The following is a 27,673-nucleotide window of genomic DNA, read 5'->3' on the forward strand; positions in this document are numbered from 1 at the left end:
ATGATGTGTTTCTACTCCACAGGTAAACCTGGGGTCTGTCCACAGAGACACGGTGGAGTTGGTGTGTGTGCAGAATATTGTACAGACGACAGTGACTGCCCTGGCGATGAGAAATGCTGCAGTAATGGATGTGGCCATTCTTGTGCTGCTGCCCAGAAAGGTACAAAACAACACCCAGGCACAATGGAGCTGAATCCTCAGCATATACATAACTGTAGCACATACTGGATATCCACAGATTACCAACACAGTTTAATACCAAACATACCTCAGACAGGTACATGAGACACACTCGCACCTCAAACAGGTACAAGATACACACTCACAGCCCAGACAGGCACAAGATACAAGCTCACAACTCAGACAGGTACAAGATACACTCTCATAACTCAGATAAGTATCAAGATACACACTCACAGCTCAGACCGGTTCAAGATACACACTCACAGCTCATACAGGTACAAGATACACACTCACAGCTCAGGACAGTTCAAGATGCACACTCAGAGCTCAGACAGGTACACGATACACTCAGAGTTCAGACAAGTACCATGGTACACACTCACAGCTCAGACAGGTACAAGATACACACTCACAGCCCTGACAGGTGCATGATACACACTCACAGCTCAAACAGGTACATGATATACACTCACAGCACAGACAAGTATCAAGATACACACTTACAGCTCAGACAGGTACATGACACACACTCACAGCTCAGACAGGTACATTATACACACTCACAGCTCAGACAGGTACAAGATACACACTCACAGCTCAAACAGGTACATGATATACACTCACAGCACAGACAAGTATCAAGATACACACTTACAGCTCAGACAGGTACATGACACACATTCACAGCTCAGACAAGTACATTATACACACTCACAGCTCAGACAGGTACATGATACACACTCACAGCTCAGACAAGTATCAAGATACACACACAGCTCAGACAGGTACATGGTACACACTCACAGCTCAGACAACTATCAAGATACAACCTCACAGCTCAGACAGGTACAAGATACACACTCACAGCTCAGACAGGTACACGATACACACTCACAGCTCAGACAGGTACAAGATACACACTCACAGCTCAGACAAGTATCAAGATGCACACTAACAGCTCAGACAGTTAGAAGATATACACACTCACAGCTCAGAAAGGTACATGACACACACTCACAGCTCAGACAGGTACAACATACCAACTCACAGCTCAGAGATTACAAGATACACACTCACAGCGCAGAGAACAATCAAGATACACCCTCACAGCTCAGACTGGTACACGATACACCCTCACAGCTCAGACTGGTACACGATACACACTCACAGCTCAGAGAGGACAAGATACACCCACGATGCACACTCACATCTCAGACAGCGCAGACAACTATCAAGATACACCCTCATAGCTCAGACAGGTACATGATACACACTCATAGCTCAGAGAGTACAAGGTACACACTCATAGCTCAGTCAGGTAGAAGATACACACTCACAGCTCAGACAACTATCAAGATACACCCTCACAGCTCAGACAACTATAAAGATACACCCTCACAGCTCAGACAGGTACACAAAGCATACTCACAGCTCAGAGAGTCCAAGATACAAACTCAAAGCTCAGACAACTATCAAGATACACACTCACAGCTCAGACAGGTACTTGACACACACTCACAGCTCAGACAGTACAAAATACATGCTCATAGCCCAGACAGGTATCACGATACACACTCACAGGTCAGACAGTACAAGATACACACACAGGTCAGACAGTACAAGATACACACTCACACTTGAAACAGGTACATGATACACACACACCTCAGACAGTTACAAATACGCACTCACAGCTCAGACAGGTACAAGATACGCACTCACAGCTCAGACAGGTACAAGATACACACTCACAGCTCAGATAGGTTCAAGATACACACTCAGAGCTCATACAAGTATCAAGATACACACTCACAGCTCAGACAGGTACAAGATACACACTCACAGCTCAGACAGGTACAAGATACACACTCACAGCTCATACAGGTACTAGATACACACTCACAGCTCAGGTAGGTTCAAGATACACACTCATAGCTCATACAAGTATCAAGATACACACTCACAGCTCAGACAGATACAAGATACACAGTCACAGCTCATACAGGTACAAGATACACACTCACAGCTCAGGTCATTTCAAGATACACACTTAGAGCTCAGACAGGTACACGATACACTCACAGCTCAGACAAGTACCATTGTAAACACTCACTGCTCAGACAGGTACATGATACACACTCACAGCTCAGACAAGTATCAAGATACACACTCACAGCTCAGACAGGTACAAGATACACACTCACAGCTCAGACAGGTACAAGATACACACTCACAGCTCAGACAGGTAATTGACACACACTTACAGCTCAGACAGGTACAAGGTGCACACTAACAGCTCAGACAGGTACACAATACACATTCACAGCTCAGGCAGGTACATGAAGAGCACTCACACCTCAGACAGGCACAAGATACACACTCACATCTCAGACAGGTACATGATACACACTCACATTTCAGACAAGTATCAAGATGCACACTCACAGCTCCGACAGTTAGAAGATATACACACTCACAGCTCACAGAGGCAATTGACACACAGTCTCAGCTCACACAGGTACATTATATGCACTCACAGCTCAGAGAGGTACATGACACACAGTCACAGCTCAGACAGGTATATGATACACACTCACAACTCAGGTCAGTTCAAGATACACATTTAGATCTCAGACAGGTACACGATACACTCACAGCTCAGACAAGTACCATGGTACACATTCACAGCGCAGACAGGTACATGATACACACTCACAGCTCAGATAGGTACAAGATGCACACCATCAGCTCAGACAGGTGGGAGATATACACACTCACAGCTCAGACAGGTACATGACACACACTCAGCTCAGAGAGGCACAAGGTACACACTCACAGCTCAGACAAGTCTCAAGATACACACTCACAGCTCAGACAGGTACATGACACACACTCACAGCTCAGAGAGGCACAAGATACACACTCACAGCTCAGACAAGTCTCAAGATACACACTCACAGCTCAGACAGGTACTTGACACACACTCACAGCTCAGACAGGTGCACGATACACACTCACAGCTCAGACAAGTCTCAAGATACACACGCATAGCTCAGATAGGTACTTGACACACACTCACAGCTCAGACAGGTACAAGATACACACTCACAGCTCAGACAAGTACTTGACACACACTTACAGCTCAGACAGGTACAAGGTGCACACTAACAGCTCAGACAGGTGCACAATACACACTCACAGCTCAGACAAGTATCAAGATACACACTTATAGCTCAGACAGGTTGAAGATACACACTCACAGCTCAGACAACTATCATGTTACACCCTCACAGCTCAGACAACTATAAAGATACACTCTCACAGCTCAGACAGGTACACGATACACACTCAAAGCTCAGAGAGTACAAGATACACACTCAGAGCTCAGACAATTATCAAGATACATCTTGACAGCTCAGACAGGTACACGAAACGCACTCACAGCTCAGAGAGTACAAGATACATGCTCACAGCTCCGACAGGTATCAAGATACACACTCACAGGTCAGACAGTACAAGATACACACTCACACTTGAAACAGGTACATGAAGCACACTCATTGCTCACACAGGTACAAGATACACACTCACACCTCAGACAGGTACATGATGCACACTCACATCTCAGACAGGCACAAGATACAAGCTCACAGCTCAGACAGGTACAAGATACACTCTCACAGCTCAGACAGGTACAAATACACACTCACAACTCAGACAGGTACAAGATACACACTCACAGCTCAGGTCGGTTCAAGATACACACTCAGAGCTCAGACAGGTACATGATACACTCAGAGCTCAGACATATACCATGGTACACACTCACAGCTCATACAAGTATCAAGATAAACACTCACAGCTCAGACAGGTACAGGATACACGCTCTGCTCAGACAGCTACAAGATACACACTCACAGCTCATACAGCTACAGGATACACACTCACAGCTCATACAGGTACAAGATACACACTCACAGCTCAGACAGGTACAAGATACACACTCACAGCTCAGACAGGTACAAGATACACACTCACAGCTCAGACAGGTACAAGATACACACTCACAGCTCAGACAGGTACAAGATACACACTCACAGCTCAGACAGGTACAAGATACACACTCACAGCTCAGACAGGTACAAGATACACACTCACAGCTCATACAGGTGCAGGATACACACTCACAGCTCAGGTCGGTTCAAGATACACACTTAGAGCTCAGACAGGTACACGATACACTCAGAGCTCAGACAAGTACCATGGTACACACTCACAGCTCAGATAGGTATAAGATACACACTCACAGCTCAGACAAGTATCAAGTTACACACTCACAGCTCAGACAGGTACAGGATACACACTCACAGCTCAGGTCGGTTCAAGATACACACTTAGAGCTCAGACAGGTACACGATACACTCAGAGCTCAGACAAGTACCATGGTACACACTCACAGCTCAGATAGGTATAAGATACACACTCACAGCTCAGACAAGTATCAAGTTACACACTCACAGCTCAGACAGGTACAAGATACACACTCACAGCTCAGACAAGTATCAAGTTACACACTCACAGCTCAGACAGGTACAAGATACACACTCACAGCTCAGACCGGTTCAAGATACACACTCACAGCTCATACAGGTACAAGATACTAGCTCACAGCTCAGGTCAGTTCAAGATACACATTTAGATCTCAGACAGGTACACGATACACTCACAGCTCAGACAAGTACTATGGTACACACTCACAGCACAGACAGGTACATGATACACACTCACAGCTCAGATAGGTACAAGATGCACACCATCAGCTCAGACAGGTGGGAGATATACACACTCACAGCTCAGACAGGTACTTGACACACACTCACAACTCAGACAGTTACATTATATGCACTCACAGCTTAGACAGGTACATGACACACACTCGCAGCTCAGAGAGGCACAAGATACACACTCACAGCACAGACAAGTCTCAAGATACACACGCATAGCTCAGACAGGTAGAAGATACACACTCACAGCTCAGTCAATTATCAAGATACACCCTCACAGCTCAGATAGGTACTTGACACACACTCACAGCTTAGACAAGTACTTGACACACACTTACTGCTCAGACAGGTACAAGGTGCACACTAACAGCTCAGACAGGTGCACGATACACACTCACAGCTCAGACAAGTATCAAGATACACACTTATAGCTCAGACAGGTTGAAGATACACACTCACAGCTCAGACAACTATCAAGTTACACCCTCACAGCTCAGTTAGGTATTTGACACACACTGACAGCTCAGACAGGTACAAGATACACACTCACAGCTCAGAGAGTACAAGATACATGCTCACAGCTCCGACAGGTATCAAGATACACACTCACAGGTCAGACAGTACAAGATACACACTCACACTTGAAACAGGTACATGAAGCACACTCATTGCTCACACAGGTACAAGATACACACTCACACCTCAGACAGGTACATGATGCACACTCACATCTCAGACAGGCACAAGATACAAGCTCACAGCTCAGACAGGTACAAGATACACTCTCACAGCTCAGACAGGTACAAATACACACTCACAACTCAGACAGGTACAAGATACACACTCACAGCTCAGGTCGGTTCAAGATACACACTCAGAGCTCAGACAGGTACACGATACACTCAGAGCTCAGACATATACCATGGTACACACTCACAGCTCAGACAGGTACATGATGCACACTCACAGCTCATACAAGTATCTAGATAAACACTCACAGCTCAGACAGGTACAGGATACACACTCTGCTCAGACAGGTACAAGATACACACTCACAGCTCATACAGCTACAGGATACACACTCACAGCTCATACAGGTACAAGATACACACTCACAGCTCAGACAGGTACAAGATAGACACTCACAGCTCAGACAGGTACAAGATACACACTCACAGCTCAGACAGGTACAAGATACACACTCACAGCTCAGACAGGTACAAGATACACACTCACAGCTCAGACAGGTACAAGATACACACTCACAGCTCATACAGGTACAGGATACACACTCACAGCTCAGGTCGGTTCAAGATACACACTTAGAGCTCAGACAGGTACACGATACACTCAGAGCTCAGACAAGTACTATGGTACACACTCACAGCTCAGATAGGTATAAGATACACACTCACAGCTCAGACAAGTATCAAGTTACACACTCACAGCTCAGACAGGTACAAGATACACACTCACAGCTCAGACAAGTATCAAGTTACACACTCACAGCTCAGACAGGTACAAGATACACACTCACAGCTCAGACAGGCACAATATGCACACTCACAACTCAGACAGGTAGACGTTATACACACTCACAGCTCAAACAGGTACTTGACAAACACTCACAGCTCAGACAGGTACACGACACACACTTACAGCTCAGACAGATACATTATATGCACTCACAGCTCAGACAGGTACATGATACACACTCACAGCTCAGACAAGCATCAGGATACACACTCAGCTCAGACAGGTACATGGTACACCCTCACATCTCAGACAACTATCCAGATACAACCACACAGTTCAGACAGGCACATGAAACACACTCACAGCTCAGACAACTAGCAAGATACACCCTCACAGCTCAGACAGGTACATGGTACACACTCACAGCTCAGACAACTATCAACATACAACCTCACAACACGGACAGGTACATGATACACACTCACAGGTCAAACAACTATCAAGATACACCCTCACAGCTCAGACCGGTTCAAGATACACACTCACAGCTCATTCAGGTACAAGGTACACACTCACAGCTCAGAGAGTACAAGATACACACTCACAGCTCAGACAGGTACAAGATACACACTCACAGCTCAGACAGGTACATGATGCACACTCACAGCCCAGACAGGCACAAGATAGAAGCTCACAGCTCACACAGGTACAAGATACACTCTCACAACTCAGATAAGTATCAAGATACACACTCACAGCTCAGACCGGTTCAAGATACACACTCACAGCTCATACAGGTACAAGATACTAGCTCACAGCTCAGGTCAGTTCAAGATACACATTTAGATCTCAGACAGGTACACGATACACTCACAGCTCAGACAAGTACCATGGTACACACTCACAGCACAGACAAGGTACATGATACACACTCACAGCTCAGATAGGTACAAGATGCACACCATCAGCTCAGACAGGTGGGAGATATACACACTCACAGCTCAGACAGGTACTTGACACACACTCACAACTCAGACAGTTACATTATATGCACTCACAGCTTAGACAGGTGCATGACACACACTCGCAGCTCAGAGAGGCACAAGATACACACTCACAGCACAGACAAGTCTCAAGATACACACGCATAGCTCAGACAGGTAGAAGATACACACTCACAGCTCAGTCAATTATCAAGATACACCCTCACAGCTCAGATAGGTACTTGACACACACTCACAGCTCAGACAAGTACTTGACACACACTTACTGCTCAGACAGGTACAAGGTGCACACTAACAGCTCAGACAGGTGCACGATACACACTCACAGCTCAGACAAGTATCAAGATACACACTTATAGCTCAGACAGGTTGAAGATACACACTCACAGCTCAGACAACTATCAAGTTATACCCTCACAGCTCAGACAACTATAAAGATACACTCTCACAGCTCAGACAGGTACACGATACACACTCAAAGCTCAGAGAGTACAAGATACACACTCAAAGCTCAGACAATTATCAAGATACAGCCTGACAGCTCAGACAGGTACACGAAACACACTCACAGCTCAGAGAGTACAAGATACATGCTCACAGCTCCGACAGGTATCAAGATACACACTCACAGGTCAGACAGTGCAAGATACACACTCACACTTGAAACAGGTACATGAAACACACTCATTGCTCACACAGGTACAAGGTACACACTCACACCTCAGACAGGTACATGATGCACACTCACATCTCAGAGAGGCACAAGATACAAGCTCAGAGCTCAGACAGGTACAAGATACACACTCACAGCTCAGACAGGTACAAATACGCACTCACAACTCAGACAGGTACAAGATACACACTCACAGCTCATACAGGTACAAGGTACACACTCACAGCTCAGGTCGGTTCAAGATACACACTCAGAGCTCAGACAGGTACACGATACAATCAGAGCTCAGACAAATACCATGGTACACACTCACAGCTCAGACAGGTACAAGATACACACTCACAGCTCAGACAGGTACAAGATACACACTCACAGCTATGACAATTGCATGTTACACACTCACAGCTCAGACAGGTACATGATGCACACTCACAGCTCAGACAAGTATCAAGATAAACACTCACAGCTCAGACAGGTACATGATACACACTCTGCTCAGACAGGTACAAGATATACACTCACAGCTCATACAGGTACAAGATACACACTCACAGCTCAGGTCGGTTCAAGATACACACTTAGAGCTCAGACAGGTACACGATACACTCAGAGCTCAGACAAGTACCATGGTATACACTCACAGCTCAGATAGGTATAAGATACACACTCACAGCTCAGACAAGTATCAAGTTACACACTCACAGCTCAGACAGGTACAAGATACACACTCACAGCTCAGACAGGTACAATATGCACACTCACAACTCAGACAGATAGAAGTTATACACACTCACAGCTCAAACAGGTACTTGACACACACTCACAGCTCAGACAGGTACATTATATGCACTCACAACTCAGACAGGTACATGATACACACTCACAGCTCAGACAAGCATCAGGATACACACTCAGCTCAGACAGGTACATGGTACACCCTCACATCTCAGACAACTATCCAGATACAACCTCACAGCTCAGACAGGCACATGATACACACTCACAGATCAGACAACTAGCAAGATACACCCTCACAGCTCAGACAGGTACATGGTACACACTCACAGCTCAGGCAACTATCAACATACAACCTCACAACACGGACAGGTACATGATACACACTCACAGATCAAACAACTATCAAGATACACCCTCACAGCTCAGACCGGTTCAAGATAAATCATCACAGCTCATTCAGGTACAAGGTACACACTCACAGCTCAGAGAGAACAAGATACACACTCATAGCTAAGACAGGTACAAGATACACACTCACACTTCAAACAGGTACATGATACACACTCATACCTCAGACAGGTACAAATACGAACTCACAGCTCAGACAGGTACAAGATACACACTCACAGCTCAGACAGGCACAAGATACAAGCTCACAGCTCAGACAGGTATCAAGACACACACTCACAGGTCAGACAGTACAAGATACACACTCACACTTCAAACAGGTACATGACACACACTCACACCTCAGACAGGTACAAATACAAACTCACAGCTCAGAAAGGTACAAGATACACACTCACAGCTCAGACAGGTACATGATGCACACTCACAGCCCAGACAGGCACAAGATACAAGCTCACAGCTCAGACAGGTACAAGATACACTCTCACAACTCAGATAATATCAAGATACACACTCACAGCTCAGACCGGTTCAAGATACACACTCACAGCTCAGTCAGGTACAAGATACACACTCACAGCTCATACAGGTACAAGATACAAGCTCACAGCTCAGGTCAGTTCAAGATACACGTTTAGATCTCAGACAGGTACACAATACACTCACAGCTCAGACAAGTACCATGGTACACACTCACAGCGCAGACAGGCACATGATACACACTCACAGCTCAGATAGGTACAAGATGCACACCATCAGCTCAGACAGGTGGGAGATATACACACTCACAGCTCAGACAGGTACTTGACACACACTCACAGCTCAGACAGTTACATTATATGCACTCACAGCTCAGAGAGGCACAAGATACACACTCACAGCTCAGACAGGTACGTGACACACACTCGCAGCTCAGAGAGGCACAAGATACACACTCACAGCTCAGACAAGTCTCAAGATACACACTCATAGCTCAGACAGGTAGAAGATACACACTCACAGCTCAGTCAATTATCAAGATACACCCTCACAGCTCAGATAGGTACTTGACACACACTCACAGCTCAGACAGGTACAAGATACACACTTACAGCTCAGACAAGTACTTGACACACACTTACAGCTCAGACAGGTACAAGGTGCACACTAACAGCTCAGACAGGTGCACGATACACACTCACAACTCAGACAGGTACAAGATACACTCTCACAACTCAGATAAGTATCAAGATACACACTCAGCGCAGACAGGCACATGATACACACTCACAGCTCAGATAGGTACAAGATGCACACCATCAGCTCAGACAGGTGGGAGATATACACACTCACAGCTCAGACAGGTACTTGACACACACTCACAGCTCAGACAGTTACATTATATGCACTCACAGCTCAGTCAGGTACAAGATACACACTCACAGCTCAGTCAGGTACAAGATACACACTCACAGCTCAGGACAGTTCAAGATGCACACTCAGAGCTCAGACAGGTACACGATACACTCAGAGCTCAGACAACTACCATGGTACACACTCAGAGCTCAGACAGGTACAACATGCACACTCACAACTCAGACAGGTAGAAGTTATACACACTCACAGCTCAAACAGGTACTTGACACACACTCACAGCTCAGACAGGTACACGACACACACTTACAGCTCAGACAGGTACATTATTTGCACTCATAGCTCAGGCAGGTACATGATACACACTCACAGCTCAGACAAGCATCACGTTACACATTCAGCTCAGACAGCTACATGGTACACCCTCACATCTCAGACAACTATCCAGATACAACCTCACAGCTCAGACAGGTGGGAGATATACACACTCACAGCTCAGACAGGTACTTGACACACACTCACAGCTCAGACAGTTACATTATATGCACTCACAGCTCAGAGAGGCACAAGATACACACTCACAGCTCAGACAGGTACGTGACACACACTCGCAGCTCAGAGAGGCACAAGATACACACTCACAGCTCAGACAAGTCTCAAGATACACACTCATAGCTCAGACAGGTAGAAGATACACACTCACAGCTCAGTCAATTATCAAGATACACCCTCACAGCTCAGATAGGTACTTGACACACACTCACAGCTCAGACAGGTACAAGATACACACTTACAGCTCAGACAAGTACTTGACACACACTTACAGCTCAGACAGGTACAAGGTGCACACTAACAGCTCAGACAGGTGCACGATACACACTCACAACTCAGACAGGTACAAGATACACTCTCACAACTCAGATAAGTATCAAGATACACACTCAGCGCAGACAGGCACATGATACACACTCACAGCTCAGATAGGTACAAGATGCACACCATCAGCTCAGACAGGTGGGAGATATACACACTCACAGCTCAGACAGGTACTTGACACACACTCACAGCTCAGACAGTTACATTATATGCACTCACAGCTCAGTCAGGTACAAGATACACACTCACAGCTCAGGACAGTTCAAGATGCACACTCAGAGCTCAGACAGGTACACGATACACTCAGAGCTCAGACAACTACCATGGTACACACTCAGAGCTCAGACAGGTACAACATGCACACTCACAACTCAGACAGGTAGAAGTTATACACACTCACAGCTCAAACAGGTACTTGACACACACTCACAGCTCAGACAGGTACACGACACACACTTACAGCTCAGACAGGTACATTATTTGCACTCATAGCTCAGGCAGGTACATGATACACACTCACAGCTCAGACAAGCATCAGGATACACATTCAGCTCAGACAGCTACATGGTACACCCTCACATCTCAGACAACTATCCAGATACAACCTCACAGCTCAGACAGGCACATGATACACACTCACAGCTCAGACAACTAGCAAGATTCACCCACACAGCTCAGACAGGTGCATAGTACAGACTCACAGCTCAGACAACTATCAATATACAACCTCAAAACACGGACAGGTACATGATACACACTCACAGGTCAAACAACTATCAAGATACACCCTCACAGCTCAGACCGGCTCAAGATACAGACTCACAGCTCATTCAGATACAAGGTACACACTCACAGCTCACAGAGTACAAGATACATACTCATAGCTAAGACAGGTAGAACATACACACTCACAGCTCAGACAGGTATCAAGATACACACTCACACTTCAAACAGGTACATGATACACACTCATACCTCAGACAGGTACAAATACGAACTCACAGCTCAGACAGGTACAAAATACACACTCACAGCTCTGACAGGCACAAGATACACACTCACAGCTCAGACAGGTACATGATGTACACTAACAGCCCAGACAGGCACAAGATACAAGCTCACAGCTCAGACAGGTACAAGATACACTCTCACAACTCAGATAAGTATCAAGATACATACTCACAGCTCAGACCAGTTCAAGACACACACTCACAGCTCAGTCAGGTACAAGATACACACTCACAGCTCATACAGGTACAAGATACACACTCACAGCTCATACAGGTACAAGATACAAGCTCACAGCTCAGGTCAGTTCAAGATACACATTTAGATCTCAGACAGGTACACAATACACTCACAGCTCAGTCAGGTACATGACACACACTCAGCTCAGAGAGGCAGAAGATACACTCTCACAACTCAGATAAGTATCAAGATACACACTCACAGCTCAGACCAGTTCAAGATACACACTCACAGCTCAGACAGGTATCAAGACACACACTCACAGGTCAGACAGTACAAGATACACACTCATACTTCAAATAGGTACATGATACACACTCACACCTCAGACAGGTACAAATACGAACTCACAGCTCAGACAGGTACAAGATACACACTCACAGCTCAGCCAGGTACATGATGCACACTAACAGCCCGGACAGGCACAAGATACAAGCTCACAGCTCAGACAGGTACAAGATACACTCTCACAACTCAGATAAGTATCAAGATACACACTCACAGCTTAGACCGGTTCAAGATACACACTCACAGCTCAGTCAGGTACAAGATACACACTCACAGCTCATACAGGTACAAGATACACACTCACAGCTCAGACCGGTTCAAGATACACACTCACAGCTCAGTCAGGTACAAGATACACATTCACAGCTCATACAGGTACAAGATACACACTCACAGCTCATACAGGTACAAGATACAAGCTCACAGCTCAGGTCAGTTCAAGATACACATTTAGATCTCAGACAGGTACACGATACACTCACAGCTCAGACAAGTACCATGGTACACACTCACAGCACAGACAGGTACATGATACACACTCACAGCTCAGATAGGTACAAGATGCACACCATCAGCTCAGACAGGTGGGAGATATACACACTCACAGCTCAGACAGGTACTTGACACACACTCACAACTCAGACAGTTACATTATATGCACTCACAGCTTAGACAGGTACATGACACACACTCGCAGCTCAGAGAGGCACAAGATACACACTCACAGCACAGACAAGTCTCAAGATACACACGCATAGCTCAGACAGGTAGAAGATACACACTCACAGCTCAGTCAATTATCAAGATACACCCTCACAGCTCAGATAGGTACTTGACACACACTCACAGCTCAGACAAGTACTTGACACACACTTACTGCTCAGACAGGTACAAGGTGCACACTAACAGCTCAGACAGGTGCACGATACACACTCACAGCTCAGACAAGTATCAAGATACACACTTATAGCTCAGACAGGTTGAAGATACACACTCACAGCTCAGACAACTATCAAGTTATACCCTCACAGCTCAGACAACTATAAAGATACACTCTCACAGCTCAGACAGGTACACGATACACACTCAAAGCTCAGAGAGTACAAGATACACACTCAAAGCTCAGACAATTATCAAGATACAGCCTGACAGCTCAGACAGGTACACGAAACACACTCACAGCTCAGAGAGTACAAGATACATGCTCACAGCTCCGACAGGTATCAAGATACACACTCACAGGTCAGACAGTGCAAGATACACACTCACACTTGAAACAGGTACATGAAGCACACTCATTGCTCACACAGGTACAAGGTACACACTCACACCTCAGACAGGTACATGATGCACACTCACATCTCAGAGAGGCACAAGATACAAGCTCAGAGCTCAGACAGGTACAAGATACACACTCACAGCTCAGACAGGTACAAATACGCACTCACAACTCAGACAGGTACAAGATACACACTCACAGCTCATACAGGTACAAGGTACACACTCACAGCTCAGGTCGGTTCAAGATACACACTCAGAGCTCAGACAGGTACACGATACAATCAGAGCTCAGACAAATACCATGGTACACACTCACAGCTCAGACAGGTACAAGATACACACTCACAGCTCAGACAGGTACAAGATACACACTCACAGCTATGACAAGTGCATGTTACACACTCACAGCTCAGACAGGTACATGATGCACACTCACAGCTCAGACAAGTATCAAGATAAACACTCACAGCTCAGACAGGTACATGATACACACTCTGCTCAGACAGGTACAAGATATACACTCACAGCTCATACAGGTACAAGATACACACTCACAGCTCAGGTCGGTTCAAGATACACACTTAGAGCTCAGACAGGTACACAATACACTCAGAGCTCAGACAAGTACCATGGTACACACTCACAGCTCAGATAGGTATAAGATACACACTCACAGCTCAGACAAGTATCAAGTTACACACTCACAGCTCAGACAGGTACAAGATACACACTCACAGCTCAGACAGGTACAATATGCACACTCACAACTCAGACAGGTAGAAGTTATACACACTCACAGCTCAAACAGGTACTTGACACACACTCACAGCTCAGACAGGTACACGACACACACTTACAGCTCAGACAGGTACATTATATGCACTCACAACTCAGACAGGTACATGATACACACTCACAGCTCAGACAAGCATCAGGATACACACTCAGCTCAGACAGGTACATGGTACACCCTCACATCTCAGACAACTATCCATATACACCCTCACAGCTCAGACAGGCACATGATACACACTCACAGATCAGACAACTAGCAAGATACACCCTCACAGCTCAGACAGGTACATGGTACACACTCACAGCTCAGGCAACTATCAACATACAACCTCACAACACGGACAGGTACATGATACACACTCAGAGATCAAACAACTATCAAGATACACCCTCACAGCTCAGACCGGTTCAAGATAAACACTCACAGCTCATTCAGGTACAAGGTACACACTCACAGCTCAGAGAGAACAAGATACACACTCATAGCTAAGACAGGTACAAGATACACACTCACACTTCAAACAGGTACATGATACACACTCATACCTCAGACAGGTACAAATACGAACTCACAGCTCAGACAGGTACAAGATACACACTCACAGCTCAGACAGGCACAAGATACAAGCTCACAGCTCAGACAGGTATCAAGACACACACTCACAGGTCAGACAGTACAAGATACACACTCACACTTCAAACAGGTACATGACACACACTCACACCTCAGACAGGTACAAATACAAACTCACAGCTCAGAAAGGTACAAGATACACACTCACAGCTCAGACAGGTACATGATGCACACTCACAGCCCAGACAGGCACAAGATACAAGCTCACAGCTCAGACAGGTACAAGATACACTCTCACAACTCAGATAATATCAAGATACACACTCACAGCTCAGACCGGTTCAAGATACACACTCACAGCTCATACAGGTACAAGATACAAGCTCACAGCTCAGGTCAGTTCAAGATACACGTTTAGATCTCAGACAGGTACACGATACACTCACAGCTCAGACAAGTACCATGGTACACACTCACAGCGCAGACAGGCACATGATACACACTCACAGCTCAGATAGGTACAAGATGCACACCATCAGCTCAGACAGGTGGGAGATATACACACTCACAGCTCAGACAGGTACTTGACACACACTCACAGCTCAGACAGTTACATTATATGCACTCACAGCTCAGAGAGGCACAAGATACACACTCACAGCTCAGACAGGTACGTGACACACACTCGCAGCTCAGAGAGGCACAAGATACACACTCACAGCTCAGACAAGTCTCAAGATACACACTCATAGCTCAGACAGGTAGAAGATACACACTCACAGCTCAGTCAATTATCAAGATACACCCTCACAGCTCAGATAGGTACTTGACACACACTCACAGCTCAGACAGGTACAAGATACACACTTACAGCTCAGACAAGTACTTGACACACACTTACAGCTCAGACAGGTACAAGGTGCACACTAACAGCTCAGACAGGTGCACGATACACACTCACAACTCAGACAGGTACAAGATACACTCTCACAACTCAGATAAGTATCAAGATACACACTCAGCGCAGACAGGCATATGATACACACTCACAGCTCAGATAGGTACAAGATGCACACCATCAGCTCAGACAGGTGGGAGATATACACACTCACAGCTCAGACAGGTACTTGACACACACTCACAGCTCAGACAGTTACGTTATATGCACTCACAGCTCAGTCAGGTACAAGATACACACTCACAGCTCAGTCAGGTACAAGATACACACTCACAGCTCAGGACAGTTCAAGATGCACACTCAGAGCTCAGACAGGTACACGATACACTCAGAGCTCAGACAACTACCATGGTACACACTCAGAGCTCAGACAGGTACAACATGCACACTCACAACTCAGACAGGTAGAAGTTATACACACTCACAGCTCAAACAGGTACTTGACACACACTCACAGCTCAGACAGGTACACGACACACACTTACAGCTCAGACAGGTACATTATTTGCACTCATAGCTCAGGCAGGTACATGATACACACTCACAGCTCAGACAAGCATCAGGATACACATTCAGCTCAGACAGCTACATGGTACACCCTCACATCTCAGACAACTATCCAGATACAACCTCACAGCTCAGACAGGCACATGATACACACTCACAGCTCAGACAACTAGCAAGATTCACCCACACAGCTCAGACAGGTGCATAGTACAGACTCACAGCTCAGACAACTATCAATATACAACCTCAAAACACGGACAGGTACATGATACACACTCACAGGTCAAACAACTATCAAGATACACCCTCACAGCTCAGACCGGCTCAAGATACAGACTCACAGCTCATTCAGATACAAGGTACACACTCACAGCTCACAGAGTACAAGATACATACTCATAGCTAAGACAGGTAGAACATACACACTCACAGCTCAGACAGGTATCAAGATACACACTCACACTTCAAACAGGTACATGATACACACTCATACCTCAGACAGGTACAAATACGAACTCACAGCTCAGACAGGTACAAAATACACACTCACAGCTCTGACAGGCACAAGATACACACTCACAGCTCAGACAGGTACATGATGTACACTAACAGCCCAGACAGGCACAAGATACAAGCTCACAGCTCAGACAGGTACAAGATACACTCTCACAACTCAGATAAGTATCAAGATACACACTCACAGCTCAGACCAGTTCAAGACACACACTCACAGCTCAGTCAGGTACAAGATACACACTCACAGCTCATACAGGTACAAGATACACACTCACAGCTCATACAGGTACAAGATACAAGCTCACAGCTCAGGTCAGTTCAAGATACACATTTAGATCTCAGACAGGTACACAATACACTCACAGCTCAGTCAGGTACATGACACACACTCAGCTCAGAGAGGCAGAAGATACACTCTCACAACTCAGATAAGTATCAAGATACACACTCACAGCTCAGACCAGTTCAAGATACACACTCACAGCTCAGACAGGTATCAAGACACACACTCACAGGTCAGACAGTACAAGATACACACTCATACTTCAAATAGGTACATGATACACACTCACACCTCAGACAGGTACAAATACGAACTCACAGCTCAGACAGGTACAAGATACACACTCACAGCTCAGCCAGGTACATGATGCACACTAACAGCCCGGACAGGCACAAGATACAAGCTCACAGCTCAGACAGGTACAAGATACACTCTCACAACTCAGATAAGTATCAAGATACACACTCACAGCTTAGACCGGTTCAAGATACACACTCACAGCTCAGTCAGGTACAAGATACACACTCACAGCTCATACAGGTACAAGATACACACTCACAGCTCAGACCGGTTCAAGATACACACTCACAGCTCAGTCAGGTACAAGATACACATTCACAGCTCATACAGGTACAAGATACACACTCACAGCTCATACAGGTACAAGATACAAGCTCACAGCTCAGGTCAGTTCAAGATACACATTTAGATCTCAGACAGGTACACGATACACTCACAGCTCAGACAAGTACCATGGTACACACTCACAGCACAGACAGGTACATGATACACACTCACAGCTCAGATAGGTACAAGATGCACACCATCAGCTCAGACAGGTGGGAGATATACACACTCACAGCTCAGACAGGTACTTGACACACACTCACAACTCAGACAGTTACATTATATGCACTCACAGCTTAGACAGGTACATGACACACACTCGCAGCTCAGAGAGGCACAAGATACACACTCACAGCACAGACAAGTCTCAAGATACACACGCATAGCTCAGACAGGTAGAAGATACACACTCACAGCTCAGTCAATTATCAAGATACACCCTCACAGCTCAGATAGGTACTTGACACACACTCACAGCTCAGACAAGTACTTGACACACACTTACTGCTCAGACAGGTACAAGGTGCACACTAACAGCTCAGACAGGTGCACGATACACACTCACAGCTCAGACAAGTATCAAGATACACACTTATAGCTCAGACAGGTTGAAGATACACACTCACAGCTCAGACAACTATCAAGTTATACCCTCACAGCTCAGACAACTATAAAGATACACTCTCACAGCTCAGACAGGTACACGATACACACTCAAAGCTCAGAGAGTACAAGATACACACTCAAAGCTCAGACAATTATCAAGATACAGCCTGACAGCTCAGACAGGTACACGAAACACACTCACAGCTCAGAGAGTACAAGATACATGCTCACAGCTCCGACAGGTATCAAGATACACACTCACAGGTCAGACAGTGCAAGATACACACTCACACTTGAAACAGGTACATGAAGCACACTCATTGCTCACACAGGTACAAGGTACACACTCACACCTCAGACAGGTACATGATGCACACTCACATCTCAGAGAGGCACAAGATACAAGCTCAGAGCTCAGACAGGTACAAGATACACACTCACAGCTCAGACAGGTACAAATACGCACTCACAACTCAGACAGGTACAAGATACACACTCACAGCTCATACAGGTACAAGGTACACACTCACAGCTCAGGTCGGTTCAAGATACACACTCAGAGCTCAGACAGGTACACGATACAATCAGAGCTCAGACAAATACCATGGTACACACTCACAGCTCAGACAGGTACAAGATACACACTCACAGCTCAGACAGGTACAAGATACACACTCACAGCTATGACAAGTGCATGTTACACACTCACAGCTCAGACAGGTACATGATGCACACTCACAGCTCAGACAAGTATCAAGATAAACACTCACAGCTCAGACAGGTACATGATACACACTCTGCTCAGACAGGTACAAGATATACACTCACAGCTCATACAGGTACAAGATACACACTCACAGCTCATACAGGTACAAGATACAAGCTCACAGCTCAGGTCAGTTCAAGATACACATTTAGATCTCAGACAGGTACACAATACACTCACAGCTCAGTCAGGTACATGACACACACTCAGCTCAGAGAGGCAGAAGATACACACTCACAGCTCAGACAAGTCTCAAGATACACACTCATAGCTCAGACAGGTAGAAGATACACCCTCACAGCTCAGATAGGTACTTGACACACACTCACAGCTCTGACAGGTACAAGATACACACTCACAGCTCAGACAGGTAGAAGATACACCCTCACAGCTCAGATAGGTACTTGACACACACTTACAGCTCAGACAGGTACAAGGTGCACACTCACAGCTCAGACAAGTATCAGGATACACACTCACAGCTCAGACAGGTTGAAGATACACACTCACAGCTCAGACAACTATCAAGTTACACCCTCACAGCTCAGACAACTATATAGATACACTCTCACAGCTCAGACAGGTACACGATACACACTCAAAGCTCAGAGAGTACAAGATACACACTCAAAGCTCAGACAATTATCAAGATACATCCTGACAGCTCAGACAGGTACACGAAACACACTCACAGCTCAGAGAGTACTAGATACATGCTCACAGCTCCGATAGGTATCAAGATACACACTCACAGCTCAGATAATTATCAAGATACACACTCACAGCTCAGATAGGTACTTGACACACACTCACAGCTCAGACAGGTACAAGATACACACTCACAGCTCAGACAAGTACTTGACACACACTTACAGCTCAGACAGGTACAAGGTGCACACTAACAGCTCAGACAGGTGCACGATACACACTCACAGCTCAGACAAGTATCAAGATACACACTTATAGCTCAGACAGGTTGAAGATACACACTCACAGCTCAGACAACTATCATGTTACACCCTCACAGCTCAGACAACTATATAGATACACTCTCACAGCTCAGACAGGTACACGATACACACTCACAGCTCAGAGTGTACTAGATACATGCTCACAGCTCCGACAGGTATCAAGATACACACTCACAGGTCAGACAGTACAAGATACACACTCACACTTGAAACAGGTACATGAAGCACACTCATTGCTCACACAGGTACAAGATACACACTCACACCTCAGACAGGTACATGATGCACACTCACATCTCAGACAGGCACAAGATACAAGCTCACAGCTCAGACAGGTACAAGATACACTCTCACAGCTCAGACAGGTACAAATACGCACTCACAGCTCAGACAGGTACAAGATACACACTCACAGCTTAGACAGGTACAAGATACACACTCACAGCTCATACACGTACATGGTACACACTCACAGCTCAGGTCGGTTCAAGATACACACTCAGAGCTCAGAGAGGTACACGATACACTCAGAGCTCAGACAAGTACCATGGTACACACTCACAGCTCAGATAGGTATAAGATACACACTCACAGCTCAGACAAGTATCAAGTAACACACTCACAGCTCAGACATGTACAAGATACACACTCACAGCTCAGACAGGTACAACATGCACACTCACAACTCAGACAGGTAGAAGTTATACATACTCACAGCTCAAACAGGTACTTGACACACACTCACAGCTCAGACAGGTACACGACACACACTTACAGCTCAGACAGGTACATGATGCACACTCACAGCTCAGACAAGCATCAGGATACACATTCAGCTCAGACAGCTACATGGTACACCCTCACATCTCAGACAACGATCCAGATACAACCTCACAGCTCAGACAGGCACATGATACACACTCACAGCTCAACTAGCAAGATACACCCTCACAGCTCAGACAGGTAGATGGTACACACTCACAACTCAGATAAGTATCAAGATACACACTCACAGCTCATACAGGTACAAGATACACACTCACAGCTCATACAGGTACAAGATACAAGCTCACAGCTCAGGTCAGTTCAAGATACACATTTAGATCTCAGACAGGTACACGATACACTCACAGCTCAGACAAGTACCATGGTACACACTCACAACGCAGATAGGTACAAGATGCACACCATCAGCTCAGACAGGTGGGAGATATACACACTCACAGCTCAGACAGGTACTTGACACACACTCACAGCTCAGACAGTTACATTATATGCACTTACAGCTTAGACAGGTACATGACACACACTCACAGCTCAGAGAGGCACAAGATACACTCTCATAGCTCAGACAGGTAGAAGATACACATTAACAGCTCAGACAATTATCAAGATACACCCTCACAGCTCAGATAGGTTCTTGACACACACTCACAGCTCAGACAGGTACAAGATACACACTTACAGCTCAGACAAGTACAAGTTACACACTCACAGCTCAGACAATTACTTGACACACACTTACAGCTCAGACAGGTACAAGGTGCACACTAACAGCTCAGACAAGTGCACAATACATACTCACAGCTCAGACAGGTACAAGATACACACTCACAGCTCAGACAAGTACTTGACACACACTTACAGCTCTGACAGGTACAAGGTGCACACTAACAGCTCAGACAAGTGCACAATACATACTCACAGCTCAGACAAGTATCAAGATACACACTTATAGCTCAGACAGGTTGAAGATACACACTCACAGCTCAGACAACTATCAAGTTACACCCTCACAGCTCAGACAACTATAAAGATACACTCTCACAGCTCAGACAGGTACACGATACACACTCAAAGCTCAGAGAGTACAAGGTACACACTCAAAGCTCAGACAATTATCAAGATACATCCTGACTGCTCAGACAGGTACACGAAACGCACTCACAGCTCAGAGAGTACAAGATACACACTCACAGCTCCGACAGGTATCAAGATACACACTCACAGCTCAGACAGTACAAGATACACACTCACACTTGAAACAGGTACATGAAGCACACTCATTGCTCAGACAGGTAGAAGATACAAGCTCACAGCTCAGACAGGTACAAGATACACTCTCACAGCTCAGACAGGTACAATTACGCACTCACAACTCAGACAGGTACCAGATACACACTCACAGCTCATACAGGTACAGGATACACACTCACAGCTCAGGTCGGTTTAAGATACACACTCAGAGCTCAGACAGGTAAACGATACACTCAGAGCTCATACAAGTACCACGGTACACACTCACAGCTCAGACAGGTACAAGATACACACTCACAGCTATGACAAGTGCATGTTACACACTCACAGCTCAGACAGGAACATGATGCACACTCACAGCTCAGACAAGTATCAAGATAAACACTCACAGCTCAGACAGGTACAAGATACACACTCACAGCTCAGACAAGTATCAAGTTACACACTCACAGCTCAGACAGGTACAATATGCACACTCACAACTCAGACAGGTAGAAGTTATACACACTCACAGCTCAAACAGGTACTTGACACACACTCACAGCTCAGACAGGTACACGACACACACTTACAGCTCAGACAGGTACATTATATGCACTCACAGCTCAGACAGGTACATGATACACACTCACAGCTCAGACAAGCATCAGGATACACACTCAGCTCAGACAGGTACATGGTACACCCTCACATCTCAGACAACTATCCAGATACAACCTCACAGCTCAGACAGGCACATGATACACACCCACAGCTCAGACAACTAGCAAGATACAACCTCACAGCTCAGATAGGCACCTGGTACACACTCACAGCTCAAACAACTATCAACATACAACCTCACAACACAGACAGGTACATGATACACACTCACAGGTCAAACAACTATCAAGATACACCCTCACAGCTCATACAGGCTCAAGATACACACTCACAGCTCAGACCGGTTCAAGATACACGCTCACAGCTCATTCAGGTACAAGGTACACACTCACAGCTCAGAGAGTACAAGATACACACTCACAGCTCAGACAGGCACAAGATACAAGCTCACAGCTCAGACAGGTATCAAGACACACACTCACAGGTCAGACAGTACAAGATACACACTCACACTTCAAACAGGTACATCATACACACTCACACCTCAGACAGGTACAAATATGAACTCACAGCTCAGAAAGGTACAAGATGCACACTCACAGCCCAGACAGGCACAAGATACAAGCTCACAGCTCATACAGGTACAAGATACACTCTCACAACTCAGATAAGTATCAAGATACACACTCGCAGCTCAGACCGGTTCAAGATACACACTCACAGCTCAGTCAGGTACAAGATACACACTCACAGCTCATACAGGTACAAGATACACACACAGCTCAGGACAGTTCAAGATGCACACTCAGAGCTCAGACAGGTACACGATACACTCAGAGTTCAGACAAGTGCCATGGTACACACTCACAGCTCAGACAGGTACAAGATACACACTCACAGCCCTGACAGGTGCATGATACACACTCACAGCTCAAACAGGTACATGATATACACTCACAGCACAGACAAGTATCAAGATGCACACTTACAGCTCAGACAGGTACATGACACACACTCACAGCTCAGACAACTATCAAAATACAACCTCACAGCTCAGACAGGAGCACGATACACAATCACAGCTCAGACAGGTACACGATACACACTCACAGCTCAGACAGTTACAAGATACACACTCACAGCTCAGACAAGTATCAAGATGCACACTAACAGCTCAGACAGTTAGAAGATACACACACTCACAGCTCAGAGATTACAAGATACACACTCACAGCGCAGAGAACTATCAAGATACACCCTCACAGCTCAGACAGGTACACGATACACACTCACAGCTCAGACAGTACAAAATACATGCTCATAGCCCAGACAGGTATCAAGATACACACTCACAGGTCAGACAGTACAAGATACACACTCATACTTGAAACAGGTACATGATACACACACCTCGACAGTTACAAATACGCACTCACAGCTCAGACAGTTACAAATACGCACTCACAGCTCAGACAGGTTCAAGATACACACTCACAGCTCATACAGGTACTAGGTACACACTCACAGCTCAGGTAGGTTCAAGATAAACACTCAGAGCTCATACAAGTATCAAGATACACACTCACAGCTCAGACAGATACAAGATACACAGTCACAGCTCAGGTCATTTCAAGATACACACTTAGAGCTCAGACAGGTACACGATACACTCAGAGCTCAGACAAGTACCATTGTAAACACTCACTGCGCAGCCAGGTACATGATACACACTCACAGCTCAGACAGGTACAAGATACACACTCACAGCTCAGACAGGTACTTGACACACACTCACAGCTCAGACAGGTACATGATACACACTCACAGCTCAGATAGGTACAAGATGCACACTCACAGCTCAGACAGGTACATGATACACACTCACAGCTCAGACAGGTACTTGACACACACTCACAGCTCAGACAGGCACATGATACACACTCACAGCTCAGATAGGTACTTGACACACACTCACAGCTCAGACAGGTACAAGATACACACTCACAGCTCAGACAGGTACACGATACACACTCACAGCTCAGGCTGGTACATTAAAAGCACTCACACCTCCGACAGGCACAAGATACACACTCACAGATCAGATAAGTGAAATATCTCCTGTTTGTTCTGGGTAACTGTTCCTCACTTCCCAATTGTGCAGTCACATTGATCCAGAGTAACAGTTACTCCCTGTGTTACTCCCTGTGGTACTCTCAGTCTGTGTTCCCATCTTTGACTATTTGCAGTTTATTCTTCTATGTCTGTCAGGGAGAAGGGTGAACACGTGTCTCCTGTTGCTAGTACATATGCCCAATATTTATAATTGCTGACTTAATTTCTATTGTGTTTATACAGTGAAACCAGGAAGGTGCTCTCTCCCACGTGGAACTAAGATGTGTGCTGAATTTTGCCATCACGATGGAGACTGCCCCGCGGAACAGAAATGCTGCAAAACTACCTGTGGGCATGCCTGTTCGGAGCCCTGTTAAATGCCTTTTAGTGTCATGTTAAAGCCCTGTTAGTTTCTTCTTGAAATATAGCTATTGCTGTATCATTATCCTGTTTAATCCCTGCTAGACTACTGTTGGAGTGTTGCTGGAGTTATACTGGAGCTTTGATGAAGTGTTATAAAGCCTCAAGAGAACTATGCTGGAATTAAATTCAGGGCCCTGCTGGAGCTGTTTTAGAGCCCTGTTAGAATCCTGCTGGAGCCCAGTTGGAGCTCTGCTGGAGCCCTGTTAGAATCCTGCTGGAGCCCTGTTGGAGCTCTGCTGGAGCCCTGTTAGAATCCTGCTGGAGCCCTGTTGGAGCTCTGCTGGAGCCCTGTTAGAATCCTGCTGGAGCCCAGTTGGAGCTCTGCTGGAGCCCTGTTAGAATCCTGCTGGAGCCCTGTTGGAGCTCTGCTGGAGCCCTGTTAGAATCCTGCTGGAGCCCAGTTGGAGCTCTGCTGGAGCCCTGTTAGAATCCTGCTGGAGCCCTGTTGGAGCTCTGCTGGAGCCCTGTTAGAATCCTGCTGGAGCCCAGTTGGAGCTCTGCTGGAGCCCTGTTAGAATCCTGCTGGAGCCCAGTTGGAGCTCTGCTGGAGCCCTGTTAGAATCCTGCTGGAGCCCTGTTGGAGCTCTGCTGGAGCCCTGTTAGAATCCTGCTGGAGCCCAGTTGGAGCTCTGCTGGAGCCCTGTTAGAATCCTGCTGGAGCCCTGTTAGAATCCTGCTGGAGCCCTGTTGGAGCTCTGCTGGAGCCCTGTTAGAATCCTGCTGGAGCCCAGTTGGAGCTCTGCTGGAGCACAATCAGGATTGTTCAGCAAGTGCTAACCAATCGTAGAATCACATCTAACAGTAGACGTTTTGTTTTGTGCTTTGTGATGTGGGTTGTGCAGCACTCACTGAACAATTCTGTGTGCTCTAATAGCTACTCTAACAATATATTTAAGATAATCTGTTGAGCTTGTATTATGGCTCACTTACGCTTGCTAGAGCAACATACATTCATACATAGAGACCCGTTCTCTGCAAACAAAAGAAATATGTTCAAGCCTTGTGCATTTTATGAATTACGCAGGAGTTTGGGGAGCCTAACGTTCCCATTGATTTCTCCATGGCAACACCTTGTCCAATCAGAGTTAACTTGTCAACGAACCAGCACCCTGACATTCTCCTGTAGTACAAATTGCTGTGCACGTTTGAAATTTGGCAATCTTGCATTTGTCTTGTCAAGTGTAAGATGAAAACCTTCGGTAACATGTCTCTCTTTTCACCAATAGCTTTGTATCATCAGCAAACCTAGATAAACAGACTGAGTAATTATCAAAGATAATTAATATAGACTGTAAATAGCTGAGGCCCCAGCGCTGATCCTCGCAACACTCCAGTAGTCACTGCTTGCCAACTTGAGAATTCCCCATTTTTGCCTGCTCTTTGTTTCCTGTCCATTGACCAATCCTTTATCTATACTAATATATTATTCCCAATTCCATAAATACTTAACTTGTGTATTAACCTATTCTGTGGCACATTATCGAATGCATTTTGGAATCCAAGAATATTAAATCTACTGGTTCCCCTTTATGTACCTCACCAGTTATATCCTCAAAAAATTCTAATAAATTCGTCAAACACGA

At 45.7% G+C, this 27,673-nt stretch overlaps 1 protein-coding gene across 1 annotated transcript; it reads left to right on the forward strand.

The window, feature by feature from the left end:
- wfdc2 (WAP four-disulfide core domain 2) lies at nt 1–27,673 on the forward strand. Its single transcript, XM_078535350.1, has 2 exons — nt 1–160; nt 25,911–27,673. The coding sequence occupies exons 1-2, from the start codon at nt 1–3 to the stop codon at nt 26,042–26,044; spliced, it is 294 nt and encodes a 97-aa protein (XP_078391476.1). The 3' UTR covers nt 26,045–27,673.

Source organism: Cetorhinus maximus, unplaced genomic scaffold (assembly GCF_964194155.1).
Source record: "Cetorhinus maximus unplaced genomic scaffold, sCetMax3.hap1.1 HAP1_SCAFFOLD_393, whole genome shotgun sequence".
In the NCBI taxonomy this organism is placed as follows: Eukaryota; Metazoa; Chordata; class Chondrichthyes; order Lamniformes; family Cetorhinidae; genus Cetorhinus; species Cetorhinus maximus.